Raw genomic sequence first — 22,305 nt, 5'->3', positions numbered from 1 at the left:
TTTCAAATCAGGGACAGAGGGACATTGTTTATTGTTTCAAATCAGGGACAGTTGGGAGCTATGGTTGTGGCGAGTCAGGGTTCAGTCGGGATTTGTGGGACACCAGGATTTATTTGAAATCCCTGGACGGTCCCGGCAAATCCGGGACAGTTGGGAGGTACGCGCCACTGTCTGGCTCCCTTTGGTTTGCTGTATTTGACAGGAAAATTACAGACCAGACTGTGTACTGTACCAGCCCTGGAAGCTCTCTGTATAAGATCACTCATAATGTAGTGCTGTAGCCCAAAACAACCAATAACATTGCAACCAATGATATTTCAGCAATGATTTTTCATTGGCAGTCTGCTTACTATAGTTTGTATAGTGCCCTTTGACCACAGTGATTGTCTATTGGCTGCCTGATTCTGGCAGTTAAGGCTGGAACCAATCAGCGATCAGCGTGTGTTCCACTTGCTGTCAGATAAAAGAGGCCGATTTTTAGATTGTCTCCAAACCTCTCCCTTAGCTCGGGCGGCCATTTTTCCGTCGTCCTTATAGAAGACAATATGTATGTCTCTGAAAATATGTCCGCCGAATCACAGACCTCTTTGTAGTTATATCTTCTTTTCTCCTATGACACTGACGCTTCCGCTGCGGCGGATATTGCGTACGCTGTTCCGATTCACGCCCCGCTGCTGGCGGAAGTTAGTGACGACTTTCCCCGGTGCATGTTTCTGGCGGAAGTTCTGGAATGCGGAGTGGTGTCGGTGCCGACGGCTCCGGGGCGTGTAGGCCGCGGGGCCTGGGGCTGTGAGCGGCGGGTAGAAGGGGGGTGGTGGTGGTGAGGGGGAACTCAGGCCAAGAACATGGCCACTCGCCGCCTGACCGACGCCTTCCTTTTATTGCGGAACAATGCCGTCCACAACCGGCACATTCTGGCCGAGCAAGTGAGTAATGACGGCGGGAGGGCGCCCGGCCACGGAGCGGTGAGTCTCCGGGTGACTAGACTAGAGTGTGGTGTGATATCTGCATGCAGGGTGGAGGAGAGAGAGGCCAGTGTGACAGCCAACAACAACCGGCCTACCCCACAGGGACCCCCATTAAGGGACCCCAATATTACCGATTAATCCCGGGACTTCACTAACACCGATCTATGCGGGGACCCCACTAACACAGATGGACCCCGCTGTCACAGATCCCTGCGGGGACCCCACTATCGCTGATCCCTGCGGAGACCCCGCTGTCACCGATCCCTGCGGAGACCCCGCTGTCACCGATCCCTGCGGAGACCCCGCTGTCACCGATCCCTGCGGGGACCCCACTATCGCCGATCCCTGCGGAGACCCCGCTGTCACCGATCCCTGCGGAGACCCCGCTGTCACCGATCCCTGCGGAGACCCCGCTGTCACCGATCCCTGCGGAGACCCCGCTGTCACCGATCCCTGCGGAGACCCCGCTGTCACCGATCCCTGCGGAGACCCCGCTGTCACCGATCCCTGCAGGGACCCTGCTGTCACCGATCCCTGTGGGGACCCAACTGTCATGATCCCTCCAGAGACAGGGGAAGAGGTGGCATCTTACATTGGTGATCAGTGGGAAGAGGTGGCATCTTACATTGGTAATCAGTGGGAAGAATGTCCCCTTACATTGGTGATCAGTGGGAAGAATGTCCCTTACATTGGTGATCAGTGGGAAGAATGTTCCTTACATTGGTGATCTGTGAGAAGAATGTCCCTTACATTGGTGATCAGTGAGAAGAATGCTCCTTACATTGGTGATCAGTGAGAAGAATGTCCCTTACATTGGTGATCAGTGGGAAGAATGTTCCTTACATTGGTGATCTGTGAGAAGAATGTTCCTTACATTGGTGATCAGTGGGAAGAATGTTCCTTACATTGGTGATCAGTGGGAAGAATGTCCCTTACATTGGTGATCAGTGGGAAGAATGCTCCTTACATTGGTGATCAGTGGGAAGAATGTCCCTTACATTGGTGATCAGTGAGAAGAATGTCCCTTACATTGGTGATCAGTGGGAAGAATGTTCCTTACATTGGTGATCTGTGAGAAGAATGTTCCTTACATTGGTGATCAGTGGGAAGAATGTTCCTTACATTGGTGATCAGTGGGAAGAATGTCCCTTACATTGGTGATCAGTGGGAAGAATGCTCCTTACATTGGTGATCAGTGAGACGAATGCCCCTTACATTGGTGATCAGTGAGAAGAATGTCCCTTACATTGGTGATCAGTGAGAAGAATGTCCCTTACATTGGTGATCAGTGGGAAGAATGTCCCTTACATTGGTGATCAGTGGGAAGAATGTTCCTTACATTGGTGATCAGTGGGAAGAATGTCCCTTACATTGGGGATCAGTGAGAAGAATGTCCCTTACATTGGGGATCAGTGAGAAGAATGTCCCTTACATTGGTGATCAGTGGGAAGAATGTCCCTTACATTGGTGATCAGTGAGAAGAATGTCCCTTACATTGGGGATCAGTGAGAAGAATGTCCCTTACATTGGTGATCAGTGGGAAGAATGTTCCTTACATTGGTGATCAGTGGGAAGAATGTCCCTTACATTGGGGATCAGTGAGAAGAATGTCCCTTACATTGGGGATCAGTGAGAAGAATGTCCCTTACATTGGTGATCAGTGGGAAGAATGTCCCTTACATTGGGGATCAGTGAGAAGAATGTCCCTTACATTGGTGATCAGTGAGAAGAATGTCCCTTACATTGGTGATCAGTGGGAAGAATGTCCCTTACATTGGTGATCAGTGAGAAGAATGTCTCCTTACATTGGTGATCAGTGAGAAGAATGTCCCTTACATTGGTGATCAGTGGGAAGAATGTTCCTTACATTGGTGATCAGTGGGAAGAATGTCCCTTACATTGGGGATCAGTGAGAAGAATGTCCCTTACATTGGGGATCAGTGAGAAGAATGTCCCTTACATTGGTGATCAGTGGGAAGAATGTCCCTTACATTGGTGATCAGTGGGAAGAATGTCCCTTACATTGGTGATCAGTGGGAAGAATGTCCCTTACATTGGTGATCAGTGAGAAGAATGTCCCTTACACTGGTGATCAGTGGGAAGAATGTCCCTTACATTGGTGATCAGTGAGAAGAATGTCCCTTACATTGGTGATCAGTGGGAAGAATGTTCCTTATATTGGTGATCAGTGGGAAGAATGCTCCTTACATTGGTGATCAGTGGGAAGAATGTCCCCTTACATTGGGGATCAGTGGGAAGAATGCTCCTTACATTGGTGATCTGTGAGAAGAATGTCCCTTACATTGGTGATCAGTGGGAAGAATGTCCCTTACATTGGTGATCAGTGGGAAGAATGTCCCTTACATTGGTGATCAGTGGGAAGAATGTCCCTTACATTGGTGATCAGTGGGAAGAATGTCCCTTACATTGGTGATCAGTGGGAAGAATGTCCCTTACATTGGGGATCAGTGAGAAGAATGTTCCTTACATTGGTGATCAGTGGGAAGAATGTCCCTTACATTGGTGATCAGTGGGAAGAATGTTCCTTATATTGGTGATCAGTGGGAAGATTGCTCCTTACATTGGTGATCAGTGGGAAGAATGCTCCTTACATTGGTGATCAGTGGGAAGAATGTCCCTTACATTGGTGATCAGTGGGAAGAATGTTCCTTACATTGGTGATCAGTGGGAAGAATGTCCCTTACATTGGTGATCAGTGAGAAGAATGTTCCTTACATTGGTGATCAGTGGGAAGAATGCTCCTTACATTGGTGATCAGTGGGAAGAATGTCCCTTACATTGGGGATCAGTGAGAAGAATGTCCCTTACATTGGGGATCAGTGAGAAGAATGTCCCTTACATTGGTGATCAGTGGGAAGAATGTCCCTTACATTGGGGATCAGTGAGAAGAATGTCCCTTACATTGGTGATCAGTGAGAAGAATGTCCCTTACATTGGTGATCAGTGGGAAGAATGTCCCTTACATTGGTGATCAGTGAGAAGAATGTCTCCTTACATTGGTGATCAGTGAGAAGAATGTCCCTTACATTGGTGATCAGTGGGAAGAATGTTCCTTACATTGGTGATCAGTGGGAAGAATGTCCCTTACATTGGGGATCAGTGAGAAGAATGTCCCTTACATTGGGGATCAGTGAGAAGAATGTCCCTTACATTGGTGATCAGTGGGAAGAATGTCCCTTACATTGGTGATCAGTGGGAAGAATGTCCCTTACATTGGTGATCAGTGGGAAGAATGTCCCTTACATTGGTGATCAGTGAGAAGAATGTCCCTTACACTGGTGATCAGTGGGAAGAATGTCCCTTACATTGGTGATCAGTGAGAAGAATGTCCCTTACATTGGTGATCAGTGGGAAGAATGTTCCTTATATTGGTGATCAGTGGGAAGAATGCTCCTTACATTGGTGATCAGTGGGAAGAATGTCCCCTTACATTGGGGATCAGTGGGAAGAATGCTCCTTACATTGGTGATCTGTGAGAAGAATGTCCCTTACATTGGTGATCAGTGGGAAGAATGTCCCTTACATTGGTGATCAGTGGGAAGAATGTCCCTTACATTGGTGATCAGTGGGAAGAATGTCCCTTACATTGGTGATCAGTGGGAAGAATGTCCCTTACATTGGTGATCAGTGGGAAGAATGTCCCTTACATTGGGGATCAGTGAGAAGAATGTCCCTTACATTGGTGATCAGTGGGAAGAATGTTCCTTATATTGGTGATCAGTGGGAAGATTGCTCCTTACATTGGTGATCAGTGGGAAGAATGCTCCTTACATTGGTGATCAGTGGGAAGAATGTCCCTTACATTGGTGATCAGTGGGAAGAATGTTCCTTACATTGGTGATCAGTGGGAAGAATGTCCCTTACATTGGTGATCAGTGAGAAGAATGTTCCTTACATTGGTGATCAGTGGGAAGAATGCTCCTTACATTGGTGATCAGTGGGAAGAATGCTCCTTACATTGGTGATCAGTGGGAAGAATGTCCCCTTATATTGGTGATCAGTGAGAAGAATGTCCCTTACATTGGTGATCAGTGAGAAGAATGTCCCTTACATTGGGGATCAGTGAGAAGAATGTCCCTTACATTGGTGATCAGTGGGAAGAATGTCCCTTACATTGGGGATCAGTGAGAAGAATGTCCCCTTACATTGGTGATCAGTGAGGAGAATGTCCCTTACATTGGTGATCAGTGAGAAGAATGTCTCCTTACATTGGTGATCAGTGAGAAGAATGTTCCTTACATTGGTGATCAGTGGGAAGAATGTCCCTTACATTGGTGATCAGTGAGAAGAATGTCCCTTACATTGGTGATCAGTGGGAAGAATGTCCCCTTACATTGGTGATCAGTGGGAAGAATGTCCCTTACATTGGTGATCAGTGGGAAGAATGTCCCTTACATTGGTGATCAGTGAGAAGAATGCCCTTACATTGGTAGTCAGTGGGAAGAATGTGCCTTACATTGGATGATTGATAGCAGCCCAGCCATTGGCTCCATCTGCTGTCCATCAAACCAATGAACTTTTACAACCCCTTTTAAAGTGTAAGTAAACCCCTATCATTTTCAGCCAAGGAGGTTGCCATTTTGGCCTCTGTTTAATCTAAAATTGCCATGGTGCTGCACATGTGATCAGTTATGACACCAGCCATTGGATGGTTTGACAGTTTGGTTGAGAGCACAACCAATGGGAGTGTTACATTTCTGGGACGTGCTGGAAATGTAACGGTTTTATGGATGGGTTTACTTCCACTAAGCTGCTTGCAGGTTTTCAGCAAGCTTCAAGAAGTGCTGAAGCCTGCTAACATCTTGTTTAAAGTGACATTCAGCACTTCCATTAGGACAGTGGTCATCAACCCTGTCCTCAGGCTAACATTCCAGATTTTATGTATTACCTTGGGGAGATGCAGACTAGAATACGGCAAACACTGAGCAGCAAATGATATCACCTGTGATGTATTTCAGTTATCTTGCAGACCTGGCCTGTAGTGGGTCCTGAGGACAGGGTTGATGACCACTGCATTAGGATATGTATTCAACATTTACAATTTGGAGCTTGCTGAAAGCTCTGTAAATGCTTCGTCAAAGCTTGCTGTTCACACTGCTCTTATACAAACTGAAGCCTGTGTGATACTGGCCTTAGGGGCTTTTTGTCCCACTTAGCTTGGATGAATTGGTTTTAGCAGGGGGTTCCCCTAGACCTGAAAAAAAATGATTTCATGGGCTCCTCTGGGGTAGAAAGGTTGAGGGTGGCTGCTCTTGAGGAACAGTGCAATAACAAAAAAGTGCATTGTTAAAGGGTAGTGCAAAGAGGATGTTTTCTGTAGTAGCTAATAACATTCTAGGGTGTTTGTTTTGTTTGTTTTTTTTAGATCATTGATGATTTTTGATAGGCTACAATGTTTTTCTGTACTTGGTGTTGTAAAGAAACCTGGTCATATAACAGTGATGGAGACACAGCTTTGTTTTAAATATCGTTTGATGCGGATGCATGAACCGCATTTTGCAGCTGGATAGCTAGCACAGGACTATCTGCAGACCTGAAAGTCCCAGTATGTTCTTTTGAGGCATGACAGCTGCAGAATCTCAGGTTTCTTGACTCCATTCTGCACCATTATAAGTAAACGTTAGTAAAGAAATGCAGTGATGTAACCCATACCAATCTGATTGTATAGAGAACAATTTAGGACCACAGTCCTCCATATGTAGATGGAAAGGCCTCAAGGACTTGTATTGTACATGACTGATCATACTTGAAGCAAAGCCGTGTACCTTGCTATGTTGGGGTTCACTTGGGTACAGACTGTTGTCATTTGCGAGTGGGTGCATTTTTGTGTCCGCCTAAAGGGGTTGTAAAGGTTTGTTTTTTTATTTTCTAAATAGGTTCCTTTTAAAGCGGGGGTTCACCCAAAAAAATACATTTTTTAAATTAGATCTAGCATACTAATGACATTTATTTTCAGGAGGTCATTTTTTTTTTCTCTGTACATACCTTTTATATCCTGATTTTGTCCAGGGCTTCCAGGTTCCGATGACTGCGGGACTGGGCGTTCCTATCCTTCGGTTCGATGATTGACGGCTTGTGAAACAGGTTCCCTGTCGCACAACGCGCGTCAACAGATTTCCAGAAATAGCCAAGCTGCGAGTCGGTACTATACGGCGCCTGGAGGGATGGGAACGCCCAGTCCCGCAGTCATCGGAACCCTGAGGCTGGGATAGGAACGCCCAGTCCCGGAGTCATCAGAACGCGGAAGTCCTGGACAAAATCAGGATATAAAGGTATGTACAGAGAAAAAAAATGACCTGCCAAAAGTAAATGTACTTAGTATGCTGGCTCTAATGTTAAAAATGTGTTTTTAGGGTGAACCTCTACTTTAAGTTAGTGCATTGTTAGTTCACTTACCTTTTCCTTCGATTTTTCCTTCTAAATGTTTTTTTTCTAGGGCTGTTACTGATTCAAATTTTCGTGTTCGATTAATCAATTTTTTTTTTAATCAATGAATCGACTAATTTTGATTAGTTATAACGCACATGCAGATCCAACTGCTTTTAGCTGATCTTCTTACAGGCTGATTCCCAGTGCAGCTACCAACCACTGGAAAAATGTATAGCAGGATACACAAAACACACAAAGGCAGCGCTCGATGGGAATAACATTAAAACTTTTGTAGTCTTCAAGTAGGTAACAAAATTAAATATTGCACTGGAGATAAAATCGATGTAGCTACATAAACTGTAAAAATGGTGCGAGTAATACCAAACAGTAGCAAAAGCAGTCATATAAAACATGTAGCTAAGTATGATACTGGTATAAAAATGTGTACAACGATACCACTGCTGAATCCAGATGAGGAGGGGTTAACATCAGTCCGTCGGCATGTAGATGTCCCGTGAAGGGAACTATCGCGACTTCCAGTGGATGGTTGTAGAATCCCAGGTTGATAGAGGAAAGTGTAACAGCCCTTGCGTGTGGCAGATAGTAAGGTCCCGCCGGCATGCAGATATGAAGGCACAGCAAAGGAGCCCTTCAGATGGACACGGCAAGCCCCGCCGGTGCCCGTGATGTCACCGGATCTCCGACAGAACTCCCTGAAGATCAGGAAGCCAGCTAAGAGGTGAGTATCGATAAAAAGAATTTTGATCGATCAAAAAAATGTATGATTAATCGAGGAATTAATAGTTAATTTCCACAGCCCGAACCGTTCTGACTGGGGGTTAGTCAGCGTGCTCGCCCCCTCCCTTGGGACTACAGCGCCTCCCTGCAGGGATGTAGTCCCAAGGGAGGGGGCGAGCACGCTGACTAACCCCCAGTCAGAACGGCTCGGATGATGGGGGCAAGCTTCCTGAGGAGGAACAGGAAGTGAGAAATTCTGACAAAGAAAAAAAATAAAAATTAGAAGGAAAAGGTAAGTTAACTAACAATCTTAACAGCTTAAAGGAACCTATTTAGAAAATAAAAAACAAACCTTTACAACCCCTATAATGCTTCCCATGTGAGAACAAAAACATGCCCAGTTTTGATCATGGAACTTTACAATTCACCCAACAGTGATATAACAATGTAATGTAAATGGCTGCAGGGATTTTTTTTTTTAATTTTTCACTCTTCTGTTGGCTTTCTAGACTGAGATCAGCGACAGGGGCAATCTTTTTTGCTATGGGTTACATCCCACACTACTAATTACGCTTTTTGTTAAATAAGCCCCTGTGAGTAGCTGTTACTTGTTTTGCCACACAAAGGATACAGAATGGCGGCTCCATCAGGACCTGACGTGGTTGCATGAATGGCTTTTGTGTGCACACCTGTCATAGGTGTGACCGGAGAATGTATAAAATTCACCATACCTGTCAAACTGCAAATAGGAAATACTGACGTTTCTGTGTTCTTACCTTTTTTTTGCTCCCTCTGCTGTCTACTCGGAGGTACATTGTTTGTCGCAGCACAGCCATGTAGAACTTGGTGCTATAGCTTTGCCTACGTAGCTGTGTAGTTGCCATCTGTAAAATCGGCTTATTTTGCTAATCATGCATGTGTAATGCAGCCAGAAATCCAGTGCTAGGTGCTGTCTACATGTGTATATATGATACCTTCAGGGCAAATTTCAGAAAAGCAGCATTCTTTATTTAAAAGAAAATTTCACTGTATATGTAGTTACTACTATCAGCCGTAGACATGTAGAAGAATTAAGCACTTAGTGCAAATCGCTGTCATTGTACGTTGGTACTTTGACGCTAAATACTGGGGTTATGGGAGCAGCTCTGCCATAACCCCAGTATTTTCAGCAACGGCGATTGGCTGGCTTTCCGATAAAAGTGGTCTCTGCGGCGGATTCGCCACAAGATCACTTTTATCGCGTTCCGGTCACCTCCGCCGCTTACCAGAGCCGTCGGTAGCAGCACAGACGATTGCGTCCTTCCCCCTTGACAGGCATGGAGCTGAGTGAGGGGAAAAAAGATGGCCCCCCGCTTGGCTCCATAACATTGAATGGCGTAAGCGACGTCCAACATCGCTTCCGCCCAATGGTCTTAAAGGGGACATATTTTTTTTGCAAAAAAAAATTACGTTTTATTTTATTACATTTTAGTGTAATGTTAGATCTGTCATGCCTTTTTTAATTTTTAGGGATGTTTACGTTTTTTGCAATAGGAATAAAAGTGACCCAATTTATTTAAATTTTTTAAAAGTGAAAAAATAAAAAGTAAAATAATTAAGGAAAAAAAAATGAAAAGGATCCGTAATTCAATGCGCTTTTTCAACCTTTGCTGCACGTTCCATAACATTGTCGCAGACAGTGTGGGGTACAGCTGAAAGTTTAACGTGTTTCGCACTATGGCTAGGGCTTTCTCCTAACCTCTTAGGTTGTGCGAAACACGTTAAACTTTCAGCTGTACCCCACACGGTCTGTGATAATTTTATGGAACATGCAATAAAGGTTGAAGAAGTGCGGCGGATTCCGGATCCTTTTCATTTTCTGTAGCTTGCAGAGGAGCTGTGCTAGAACCTTCACCTCAAGTGGCTAGTAGATGGACAGCTGATTACTCTCCAGGAGATGCTTTGTGTAAGCTAGCCTCCAACTTGAACCAAAGGGCTAGAACCTCTACCTAGGACTCTAAACCTGCCATAGATGGCTTAAATTTCAAGCTTTTGGTGGCCCTATTGCACTACCCAGTTCAAAACAAAAACTTGTTTTTTTTTTGTTTTTTTATTGACTGTTGTCAATGGAGTCTGGGGTGGAAAATTGTAACGCAAGCAGTGACTGCATTCAATAAGATGAGGTCACTCTTCAGGCATTCTGACAGCTGCAGTCACTGCCCAATCTCTGCACCTCTTCCAATCAGAGAACACTTTGCATTCATTCAAAAATGCAGAGCAATGTCTGAACAGCACCCATGCTGAGTAGCTGACCTCCCGTGTTCACAATGCATAAGGCTGGCCACTCAGCACAGGACCTGGAAGCATAATTAAAGCGATATTGAAGTCTGGCTTCTTTTTGTTAAATAACAAACCTGTTTATACGTACCTGCTCCGTGTAATGGTTTTGCACAGAGCAGCCCTGATCCTCCTCTTCTTGGGTCCCATGCTGGAACTCTTGGCTCCTGCCGGGTGCCCTCAGATCAAGCAGCTTGCAATGGGGGAACCCAAGCAGGCATGCTCCTGACCTGCGGCTCTGTGTCCATTTACACACAGAGCCACGGCTCAGCCCGCCCCCTCTGTCTTCTAATTGGCTCACTGGCTGTGAGTCCCTGGAGAGGAAAGGCTCTCGTACACGTCACAGGATCGAGAGGGGGCTCGGGTAAGTATTAAAGGTTGCTGGTGGGGCCGCTGCACACAGAAGGTTTTTTACCTTCATGCATAGACTAGAATAGGAAAAAACCTTGTGCTTTTTCAACCACTTTAGGTAGAGGTGTCTGGTATAGTACATCCATAGGTACATTGGTCCAGCCTGGACCACTGTAACTATGCATTATATAGACTGACCTGGAATTATTCTTTAACAGAACTAGTTTATTATGTCCTAAAGCAGTAGAATAGTATGTCATAGTTTAGGCTTGTTCTTTTGCTAGGACCTTCTATGTGTTGTAAATCAAGAATCCCAATAATCAATATGTTAATCAGTGTTGGTGACCTTCTAATAATTGGCATTGATCTTTGTTCTTTCCCTGTCTTTGCTGTTGTCTGCTCCTTGCACCCCCTGCCTTTCATCTGATGAACTGCAACCCAGGAGCTCGATGAGGTATAGTGTCTCCTGCTAAACCTGATGTTTTATCTGATTTTCCATATTCATTAATCTTCATGATTTATTTGTTATGATTTTTTTCTTCCTATCCGTTTTCCCAAATTGAGCTTTTTACTTTTTTGCACCTTCTCTCAGCATTTCATCTGCTAAAAATACTGTACAGGAAACCAGGCACCTAATTATGTTCAGTCTGACTTTATACCAGCTATAAGTGACACATTTACAACTCCTTTCCATTCACACATGTAGGAATTCAACATTTATATAAGAAGTTTTAAATGAATGATGGTATGAACACCCCACATATTGGCACAGAGCATGCTCCCTTTGTCTCTGATCCCAATACAGATCTCTAAACATTCTTTTGGATTGTAAAGCGATGTTTCCTCACCCTTTGGTGTTTTGACGCTGCATATTTTTGATTTTCCTAAATATGAGCTTGTTGGTTTGTCTGATCTGTGAAGAATCATGACATTCATGAACATATTGCGGAAAATGTAAAAAAAATGATATTGGCCAGTTTGCCCAGTTTTCTATTAGAGGAAGACATGTTCAGCGGAAAATATATTCCTCCTTATAAATAGTGTTTGCACTAACGCCTGTGCTTGGGGAAAGGGCATCAAGTACTAACAAAAGCAGCCATCTCGGTACTTTCACCACAACAGGGTAAGGCCCCTTTCACACTTGTACGACTTCAAAGTCGTGCGACTTTGCCGCATTTTCACAGCGATTTTGGATCAGTACTACTTTGCCACAACTTTGGCATTAACCAAATGAAAACATACACGGTGTGAGGTAATTCCTTTTCCCGCCATAATGTTTCCAGTTCCTGTTTGCTTCCTGGTTGTTGTGGTGTGGTGTGTTGTGACAGAAAATGTTTGCTACTCAATATATTGCACAGCAGTTGTCATTGCTGCTGCAGCAGTAGCAGTGCATGAGGAAGAAGAGGAGGAGAAGCGGAGGACAAGGACATCTCTTTTTTGGGGCTTTTTGGATCACATTGTTCCTGAGGGAATAACCAGGAAGTGAATGTGTGCTAGAAAAATGTGCTTGGGAGGGGCTACTATGTTGAAGGATTGGGTGGGACAAGGGTCAAAAAGCTGCTTGTGCTTACAAAGTTGTACTGAAATCGTGTCTATATTATTCAGGTACGATTTGCATGCTATTTAAGGGTTTAACATTGAGGTCTATGGACATCAACTCGCATGGAAGTTGGACCAAAGTAGTTCAGGGACTACTTTGAAGTCGGCACGACTTAAAGTCGTGCCAATATGAATGGAAGTCATTGAAAGTCATGGAGAATGACTTGTCATGCGATTTTTGCGGTCCAAAATCATGGGACAAGTCGTATAAGTGTGAAAGGGGACTAAGTGAGTACATGTAGCTAATTTATTGATTGACACTGGAGAATTTTGGAGTTCTTTTAGGAATTGCACGGAGCAACAAATGTGATTACACATAAAATTGGCTGCAGGAATTCTATGCTGTTTCCATTAATCAGGTCTATCATGAATTGAGGAAACTGCATCCCTAATGCAGGTGTCTTCATAGGTTTAGGATGGTCGTGGCTGGCAGTTCCTTGTAGGCCATGGAACCTACCCTATCATAATATCAGTGTTGGTAATATCCAGGGAGCCATGTAATAAAAAATACTTAAAACTGATATCCAGCTTTACTTTCACTTTAGCTACTTATTTTTGGCCAAACTGGCCGAAAAAAATCTATTTCCTATATGAACAGGTATGCTCGCTGGACACCCTGTATATAAACTGTATGTAGCCTCGGTTCCATACAGTATATATATTCTGACTTTGGGACGCAAACATCCCATTCCACAGTCGTAGCTGAGGCTATGTACGGTTTACAGACATCTGTGCGGGTTCATATACAAATATCTATTGGAATCGTCCCTGAAGTCGCCAAAAGTAGTGCAGGAACTACTTTTGGAAATCGGTGCAGTGACGCACCAATTCGGACGGTGCCGTCGCCAGCAATAGGCTCTGATTTGGCATGGGAACGGGGGCTTATTGCCAAACCTTGATTGAACAAGCTAAGGTTAGAAGCCGATTGGTTACCATGCACAGCAGCACCAGCTTCTGAGTACACCAGTTTTAGTAAATCTACCCCAAAGAGTTTACATACAGAATCAATCAGAAACGTTAAACTTTACATAAAAAAAAAGAAAAAATCATAAACAACGAAGCAAAGTGGTTTGTGACAAGGATAATTCAGTTTTTGGCATTAACAATTAAATATTGCATCTTTCCAAAAAAGGGGCAAACCTGACTTTTCCTACCCCCTCCCACACTTAAACTGACCCTAAAGGGATCCTTTATCACTTGGCCTTCCCCACACATTTAATTAATGTTCTCCTTTTCGGACCTCGCACCAAATTCACACCCCACAAAGATACCAGCCACGGAACAGGCTGTAAGTTGCATACATGTGATCTAAATAATTTTTCCTTGTCCTTTGCAGCTGGCAGATGACCGCATGGCCCTGGTGTCGGGCATTAGCCTGGATCCAGAAGCTGCCATCGGAGTCACAAAGCGCTTGTCTCCAAAATGGGTGGATGGAGTGGAGGAGGTAAGATTCCCAATTTATGAATCGCTACAAAAGTTAATCTTTGGCACATCGGAGAAGGTGTATTTATTTGTGCATGTCACTGTGTGCTTGTAGTTCAGCTTTATTAATTCAAAGGATTTTTGTTATACTGTCTTACAGTTCTACTATGTTTGTTTGTTTTTGTTTTTTTAAGGTGGTTTACATTTGATGATAACATTTTTATTTATTTTTTCCTCTGTAGATCAATTATGACATCACACGTATTAAACAGAAGATGAAGGAGCTGGCCAGTTTACATGACAAGCACATAAACAGGCCGACATTAGATGACAGCACAGAAGCAGAGCATGCTATAGAAATCTCGACTCAGGAGATCACACAGGTAACAAGAAGTGACTTTCCTGTGATTTGTTTCAGGGCAACGCCATGCCCGCCATCTTGCTGAAAGCTCGTGTTCTCTTTCAGATGTTCCATCGTTGTCAGCGGGCAGTGCAGAGCATACAGAGCCGAGCACGTAGCTGCACAGAGCAAGAGGAACGGGTGCTACGTAATGTGGTGTCCTCATTGGCACAGTCCCTGCAGGATCTCTCAACAAGCTTCAGACATACTCAGTCTGGATATCTCAAGAGTATGTATTATTCTTACAAGATAAGCCCTGGATTAAAGGTCATAACACAAAATTTGGTGCTAGATTCAGACCAGCCATGTCATATACCTGATTTAATTCTTGCCTATCTGGGCGGATTATAGTGGGTTTGGGATGATATGCCTGTGGGCACCTTACAGCTGCTGCTGGTTGTGAGAAAAACAATCAGCGCCACAATACTAATAAATTATTCCTATAATGACGTGAGGAAAAAAAACAACAAAAATAACTCTCTAAGTGTCTACACAGCTGCTGTGGGTGGTCTTTGGGCAGTCAGTTGGGCCATCTCCACTCCACAATAGGTTTGTCTCAGGGTCGTGTTTTTTTTTTTTTTTTTAAGTCTATCCCTAGCCAAAACTTTTTGTTTTTGGACAAAGTAGAGCAATGGTTGTCAAACTAAGATTTATAGGGGACCTCAGCTGTGACGCCCCGACAGCTTTTTAAACATATCAGAAGAGATGGTCAGAGACTGTGGACAGGCAACAGGTGTAAATAGAGACTGAATACACACTGTAGTAGTCAGTCCAAGATCAGGGATATGCAACATAAGATTGCTAGGAATCTCTGACTTTACAGCTTCTTATTTGAGTAAATGCTCATACTACTCACTGCTGTAAAGGGCAGCAAAGCAAGTTCCAAAGGGCCGCAGGTGGCCTTGGGGCCACAGGTTGGGCACCAACAGAGTAGAGAATAGTAAATACCCTTTTTTATTTATTGCTGTCTGTCTTTTTGGAGAGATTTTCCTTTACTTCCTGTCTCAGAGATACGACAGTGAATGTGAGGAAGCCCTCTTTTTGGACACTTGTCAGCTTAGCAGGTGTCCCCATTGGAAAATTTTATTTCCCAGCACTTTGTCTTGGTGACATATGTTGCCAGCATAGATGGAGAGTGTGACTCGCCCCAATGGGGCACAACCAGCAATAAAAACCTGACAGATGTCTTATCCCTTCCCTACTCTGACCCATAAAATTATACACAATCCCGCACCCAAGACCTGTTTTTCAAACATGAGGGGGGGGGGAATGCTGTCACATTTTTGCAGATGTAACAGGAATTTTCCCATTGTAAATTTCCGAAACCTGTACTTCCCCTGGGCAACCTTGAAGTGTATCCAAGTTAAAACGTTTTTTTTTTTTTACATTTTAAGTTTGGATAGAGTTTGAAAGGGTTAGAAATGAGACAAAATTGTCTCAAAAGGATGACGGGCCTGAGCTCAGTGTTGGCACACAAACGTTGGTCCCATGCCATTAGGTGAGTGACGTTTTTGTCCTACACTGAAGACTACCCACTGTCACCAGAACAGTAGATGAAGGACTTGTGACATCACCGAATCCCCTGTATCTAGAGACATTTTAAAAAAAATGGGGTTGGAGATGGGCTGAGCTTTAATGGCATTTCTGGTGCCAACATGACCTACCTTTGTTGGAGTACCAGGTCTGAAAGTTTGCCACACTTTGTTTTTGGGAACTTAAAATCCAGACCTGTGGGGATGGCCAAAGTAAAGCAGCCAAATTGTGGTGTGTGTGTGTGTGTGTGTGTCTTTTTTTTTTTCTTCTTCAACTCGGTTACCAGAAAGAAATATGGTTGCTGACTGTTCTTTTTTGGATTAACACTCTTTACAGATTGCTTTTTGTGTGTGATTTCTTCCTGATAACATTTAGTTGTAATGTGAGTAATCTCTCTGTACATTAATGGCTATGAAACTGTAGTAAAAGTTGTTTCATGTATAGGAATGAAGAATCGAGAGGAAAGATCTAAACATTTCTTTGACACATCTGTCCCCCTCATGGATGATGGAGAGGACACTACACTGTATGATCGGGTAAGACAGGATCTGGTGTCTGTCTGTTAGACGTTTTAGAGACTTGAAATTACCATTTTCTGATGTCAAGCGGTATTTAACCACTTGCCGACCGATCATCTACCTGGTAGGTCATCAGTCTTCAAGTGTACTGGGATGATGCCTGGTGCCGTTTTTAGAGCCGGGGGTTGGCTCTCTTGTAATAACAATAGGAGTGGCTAACCAGCCGCTCGATTGCTATTACAAGCAGTGGGAGGGGATGCTTTGATCGAGTCTCCACTAGGGTAACCTGGAAGCGATGACCTGACAGCACTTCTGGTTTACTTGGATGTCATCAGTGCCATTTAAGAAAAAACATTTAAAAACACAGATCTTGGTGTTTTTGAATACTTTTAAGTGCAGTGGAAAGATTTGGGGTCGTATTGATCCCAGATCCCTCCATAAAGAGTACCTGTCACATGCCTGTTGCTGTCACAAGGATGTTTACATGCAAAAAAAAAAGTGATTACATTTTTTTTTTTTTTTTTTAAAGCAACTGTGTAAAAATAAATTTAAAGTGCTCTGCCCCCCTTCACTCAGGTGCTTGCGTGAAAAAGTGATCGCATGTGTCATTCCCGCACACAAACAGCGATCGTCCCACACATGTGAGATATCACTATGAATGTCAGATCATGGGCAGTAATTCTAGCACCAGAAGTCCTCTGTAAATGCTTTTAAAGCGTTGCCTTTGGATAGTAAATTTCACATAGTTTGTCGCTGATGCACGAGTGTGCGCAATTTTAAAGCGTGACATGTTTGGTATGTTTTTACTTCTTGTAACATCCTTTTATATTTTAAAAAACATTGCAAAACCCACCAATTTATTTTCATGGGCCCCTGCTTTAAAAAAAAAAAAAATATATATATATATATATATATATATATATATATATATATATATATATATATATATATATACACAGTGAGGAAAATAAGTATTTGAACACCCTGCTATTTTGCAAGTTCTCCCACTTGGAAATCATCGAGGGGTCTGAAATTGTTATCGTAGGTGCATGTCCACTGTGAGAGACATAATCAAAAAAAAAATCCAGAAATCACAATGTATGATTTTTTTAACTATTTATTTGTATGATACAGCTGCAAATAAGTATTTGAACACCTGAGAAAAACAATGTTAATATTTGGTACAGTAGCCTTTGTTTGCAATTACAGAGGTCAAACATTTCTTGTAGTTTTTCACCAGGTTTGCACACACTGGAGGAGGGATTTTGGCCCACTCCTCCACACAGATCTTCTCTAGATCAGTCAGGTTTCTGGGCTGTCGCTGAGAAACACAGAGTTTGAGCTCCCTCCAAAGACTCTCTATTGGGTTTAGGTCTGGAGACTGGCTAGGCCACGCCAGAACCTTGATATGCTTCTTACAGAGCCACTCCTTGGTTATCCTGGCTGTGTGCTTCGGGTCATTGTCATGTTGGAAGACCCAGCCTCGACCCATCTTCAAAGCTCTAACTGAGGGAAGGAGGTTGTTGCCCAAAATCTCGCAATACATGGCCCCGGTCATCCTCTCCTTAATACAGTGCAGTCGCCCTGTCCCATGTGCAGAAAAACACCCCCAAAGCATGATGCTACCACCCCCATGCTTCACAGTGGGGATGGTGTTCTTGGGATGGTACTCATCATTCTTCTTCCTACAAACACGGTAAGTGGAATTATGACCAAAAAGTTCTATTTTGGTCTCATCTGACCACATGACTTTCTCCCATGACTCCTCTGGATCATCCAAATGGTCATTGGCAAACTTAAGACGGGCCTTGACATGTGCTGGTTTAAGCAGGGGAACCTTCCGTGCCATGCATGATTTCAAACCATGACGTCTTAGTGTATTACCAACAGTAACCTTGGAAACGGTGGTCCCAGCTCTTTTCAGGTCATTGACCAGCTCCTCCCGTGTAGTCCTGGGCTGATTTCTCACCTTTCTTAGGATCATTGAGACCCCACGAGGTGAGATTTTGCATGGAGCCCCAGTCCGAGGGAGATTGACAGTCATGTTTAGCTTCTTCCATTTTCTAATGATTGCTCCAACAGTGGACCTTTTTTCACCAAGCTGCTTGGCAATTTCCCCGTAGCCCTTTCCAGCCTTGTGGAGGTGTACAATTTTGTCTCTAGTGTCTTTGGACAGCTCTTTGGTCTTGGCCATGCTAGTAGTTGGATTCTTACTGATTGTATGGGGTGGACAGGTGTCTTTATGCAGCTAATGACCTCAAACAGGTGCATCTAATTTAGGATAATAAATGGAGTGGAGGTGGACATTTTAAAGGCAGACTAACAGGTCTTTGAGGGTCAGAATTCTAGCTGATAGACAGGTGTTCAAATACTTATTTGCAGCTGTATCATACAAATAAATAGTTAAAAAATCATAAATTGTGATTTCTGGATTTTTTTTTTTTATTATGTCTCTCACAGTGGACATGCACCTACGATGACAATTTCAGACCCCTCCATGATTTCCAAGTGGGAGAACTTGCAAAATAGCAGGGTGTTCAAATACTTATTTTCCTCACTGTATATATATATATAATTATAATGTTTGGGGGTTCTAAGTAAGTTTTTAGCAATAAAAAGCATAAAACTGATTGTTAAACAAAAAGTGCCAGAAGAAGCCTGGTCCCTAAAAAGACCTTCCACACTGTGTTGGATATTCTAGCAAATACATTGACGATTTCCCTTTTTAGCTGTGATTAGCTCTTTCTGAATTTTTTTTTGTATTTTTCCACACCTCCAGGGGTTCACAGATGATCAGCTAGTTCTGGTCCAGCAGAATACATTAATAGTGGAAGAACGGGAGAGGGAGATTCGTCAGGTAGTACAGTCCATCTCTGACCTGAACGAGGTCTTCCGAGACCTGGCGACCATGGTGGTGGAGCAGGTATATTCCAACAATTCTGTTTTATATTGTCTGTATGTTATGCTGAGGACCTCCCACTAAGATGACCACCTGTGTGTTTCTCTAGGGAACAATTTTGGACAGAATAGACTATAATGTGGAACAGTCTTGTGTTAAGACAGATGAAGGCTTAAAACAATTGCAAAAGGTAGGTAGTGTTTTTGTGTATCTGCAGCAAGGGCTTGGGGTAATAATATGACATGACGATGTGCATGACTTTAATAATCATGGATAACATACCACCTTTCACAAAAATAAAACTAGCCGCCTTTGTACTAATTGCTGGTGGTCCTCTGTACTTTCCTACACCTCATTTCCTAATTTCTTGGATGTCACATTCTCACTTTTTTTACCTACAATGTCACCTGGTAATAAATCGGAGGTCATGGCATATTTATTCAGTGTGATATCAGCCCCCGAGCCATCATTGCCATTTGAATTGTGTACAAGGCAATGGTTCCTCAATTTCAGAACAAGTTAGGGCCAAGTATCCCTTCCGATCCTTTAGATATGCCCCACTACTAACCTCAGGTGAGTCGTTAACCTCCAGTAATCAAGATCTGTGCTAGCTTGTGACTCCAGTCCCTTTTTTCTATGCCAGTGACCCACAGTATACAGCTCTCTATAGGACCTAATGCAAAAACAATTTAAAGCTGGCATAGGATAAAGAACTGCAGCTTCTGGAGCCAGTGTAAGCTGTGCCTAGTTGAGGTGCCCAGCTCATCTGAGGTCAGTAGTTGGGCACATCTGGGACTGATGGAGGCCTCAACTTGTTTTCAAAGTGCTGTACTTTTTAGAATTGTGGGAGAATCCAATGCTATAGGATGCATTTTGGACATTTCTTTTGAGCCATTTCTATCTTTGCTTCATACTCCTTGATCAATATGTTTTTGTTTGTACCCAATGATTGATATTGCTGATATGCAAATATATTGGCCAGCCCCCTGGTCAGTATGATTGCAACGTGCAGAACATCGCCAACTGAGTGGATGGAGACATTAGAGTTTATTTACTACCAAAGAGTGTAAAATCTGGTGCAGCTGTACATGGTAACCAATCAACTCCTACCTTCAGCTTGTTTAAATTAACCACTAAGACCCCTTTCACACTGAGGCGTATTTCAGGCGTTTTAGCGCTAAAAATAGTGCATAAATAACGCCTGAAATAATCCTGCCCCAGCTTTCACACTGAGGCGATGCGCTGGCGGGAGGAAAAAAATCTTCTGCAAGCAGCATCTTTGGAGCGGTAAAGGAGCGATGTGTATACCGCTCCTTCCCATTGAAATCAATGGGATTTCGGGCACTAGCGGGGGTTAAAACCGCAACGCTATCGGCCGAATATCGGGGTAAATACGACGGTATAGCGGCACTAAAAATCACGCCACTATACCGCCACTGCACCCAGTGTGAAAGGGGCCTTACAGATTTGTCCCCTTAATGACCAGGCTATTTTGCGATGGGGCACTGTGTCGATTTAACTGACAATTGCGTGGTCATGCAACGTTGTACCTAAACAAAATTGATGTCCTTTTTTCCCCACAAATAGAGCTTTCTTTTGGTGGTATTTGATAACCTCTGCGGTTATAAATGAAAAAAGATTGACCAATTTTGTAAAAAAACATAGGTCAGCCACTTTTGACACATTCTTGGAATTTTAGCCATTTAGACAGCGATCAGTGCTATAAAAATGCACTGATTACTGTGTAAATGAACTCTAGGGAGCGATCAAGGGGTTAAATGTTTTCCTTACTGTGGGGGAGGAGACATATTGCTGTTTGTAATTACTACAAACCGCAGATGTCTCTTCTCCCCACAGAACAGGGATTTGTGTGTTTTACGCACACAAATTCCCATTCTGGCTCTTGTGCCTGCAATCTCTGATCGGCGGCGATTGTGTCCGTCGGCCACACGCATTTGGTTCAGCGGGCATGAGCCTGCTATGGTTCTTAAAGGAGCATCATTTTGCGGTAACAAACTACTTTGCAGGCGTAAATGTGCTGGTCGGCAAGTGGTATTAAAGCTTTGTGTGTGTGTGTTAAAAACATACAAAAAAGAAAACATGTTATACTTGCCTGGTCTGTACTGTGGTTTTGCATAGAGCAGCCCCGATCCTCTTCCTTTCGGTTACCCTGCCGGCGCTCCTGGCTCCTCCCAATCCCCCCGGAGCAGTACCCCAGAAAAAGCTGCTTGCCCTGGGGAGACCAATGTGTGCTTGCTCCAGAGCCATAAGTTACATAGACCTGTGTCTCGGCCCCCACATAGACCTGTGTCTCGGCCCCCACATAGACCTGTGTCTCGGCCCCCACATAGACCTGTGTCTCGGCCCCCACATAGACCTGTGTCTCGGCCCCCACATAGACCTGTGTCTCGGCCCCCACATAGACCTGTGTCTCGGCCCCCACATAGACCTGTGTCTCGGCCCCCACATAGACCTGTGTCTCGGCCCCCACATAGACCTGTGTCTCGGCCCCCACATAGACCTGTGTCTCGGCCCCCACGCGCTTTCTCCTTATTGGCTCACTGGCTGTGATTGACGGCAGCAGGAGACAATGAGGAGGCGGGGAGTCCCCATACAACTGAGGCAATCTTGAACATTACTGGATCAGAGGGGGGTCACGTAAGGATTGAGGGGGTTGGGGGCGGTACAAAAACCTTCAGCATTTAGAACCACTTTAAGCTTTGACAAAAATAAAAACCTGGAAGCTGATTGCTTTCTGTGAAGAGCTGCACCAGATTTTGTCACCTTCCAGTTTTGGTAAATCCACCCCATTGCTTGGCCTGAGAAACAGGTCCACTTTACATTGGGTTTCTTCCTCCCTTTTGTATATGACATGTGTACTCATACTCTGGCTTTACACATTTTGTGACCTTTTTTTTTTTTTTTTTTCCTCTCTATTTTTCAGGCCGAGCAGTACCAGAAAAAGAACCGCAAGATGCTTGTCATTTTAATCCTGTCTGTCCTCGTGATTGTTATGATTGTCGTGCTAATTGGTGTAAAGTCCTAATAGGTCATTTTAAAATTTTATTTTTATTAGTTTGACTTGCTTATGTTTCTGAAAACACTTCAAGTTACTTTGACCAACCAGGAAGCTACAAAACGACTACAGCACAGTTGATGGTTCCTGAAGTG

The 22,305-nt window shown here is 43.7% G+C and overlaps 1 protein-coding gene across 4 annotated transcripts; it reads left to right on the top strand.

The window, feature by feature from the left end:
- The first annotated feature begins 691 nt into the window (after positions 1-691).
- On the top strand, positions 692-22,215 carry STX16 (syntaxin 16). 4 transcript variants are annotated; one of them, XM_040331709.1, is made up of 9 exons: positions 692-965; positions 11,206-11,217; positions 13,699-13,806; positions 14,027-14,167; positions 14,251-14,413; positions 16,162-16,253; positions 19,015-19,158; positions 19,244-19,324; positions 22,079-22,215. In XM_040331709.1, exons 1-9 carry the CDS (start codon positions 846-848, stop codon positions 22,178-22,180), a joined length of 963 nt encoding a protein of 320 aa, XP_040187643.1. In that variant the 5' UTR covers positions 692-845; the 3' UTR covers positions 22,181-22,215. The 4 variants fall into 4 exon arrangements, with proteins under 4 accessions (XP_040187643.1, XP_040187645.1, XP_040187647.1 ...); XM_040331712.1 differs by having other exon boundaries at positions 704-926; XM_040331711.1 differs by lacking the exon at positions 11,206-11,217 and having other exon boundaries at positions 694-965.
- The last annotated feature ends 90 nt before the right edge of the window (positions 22,216-22,305 follow it).

The sequence above is a fragment of the Rana temporaria genome, chromosome 12, assembly GCF_905171775.1.
Source record: "Rana temporaria chromosome 12, aRanTem1.1, whole genome shotgun sequence".
NCBI classification, from domain to species: Eukaryota; Metazoa; Chordata; class Amphibia; order Anura; family Ranidae; genus Rana; species Rana temporaria.
This window is presented reverse-complemented; position numbering and strand designations above follow the sequence as displayed.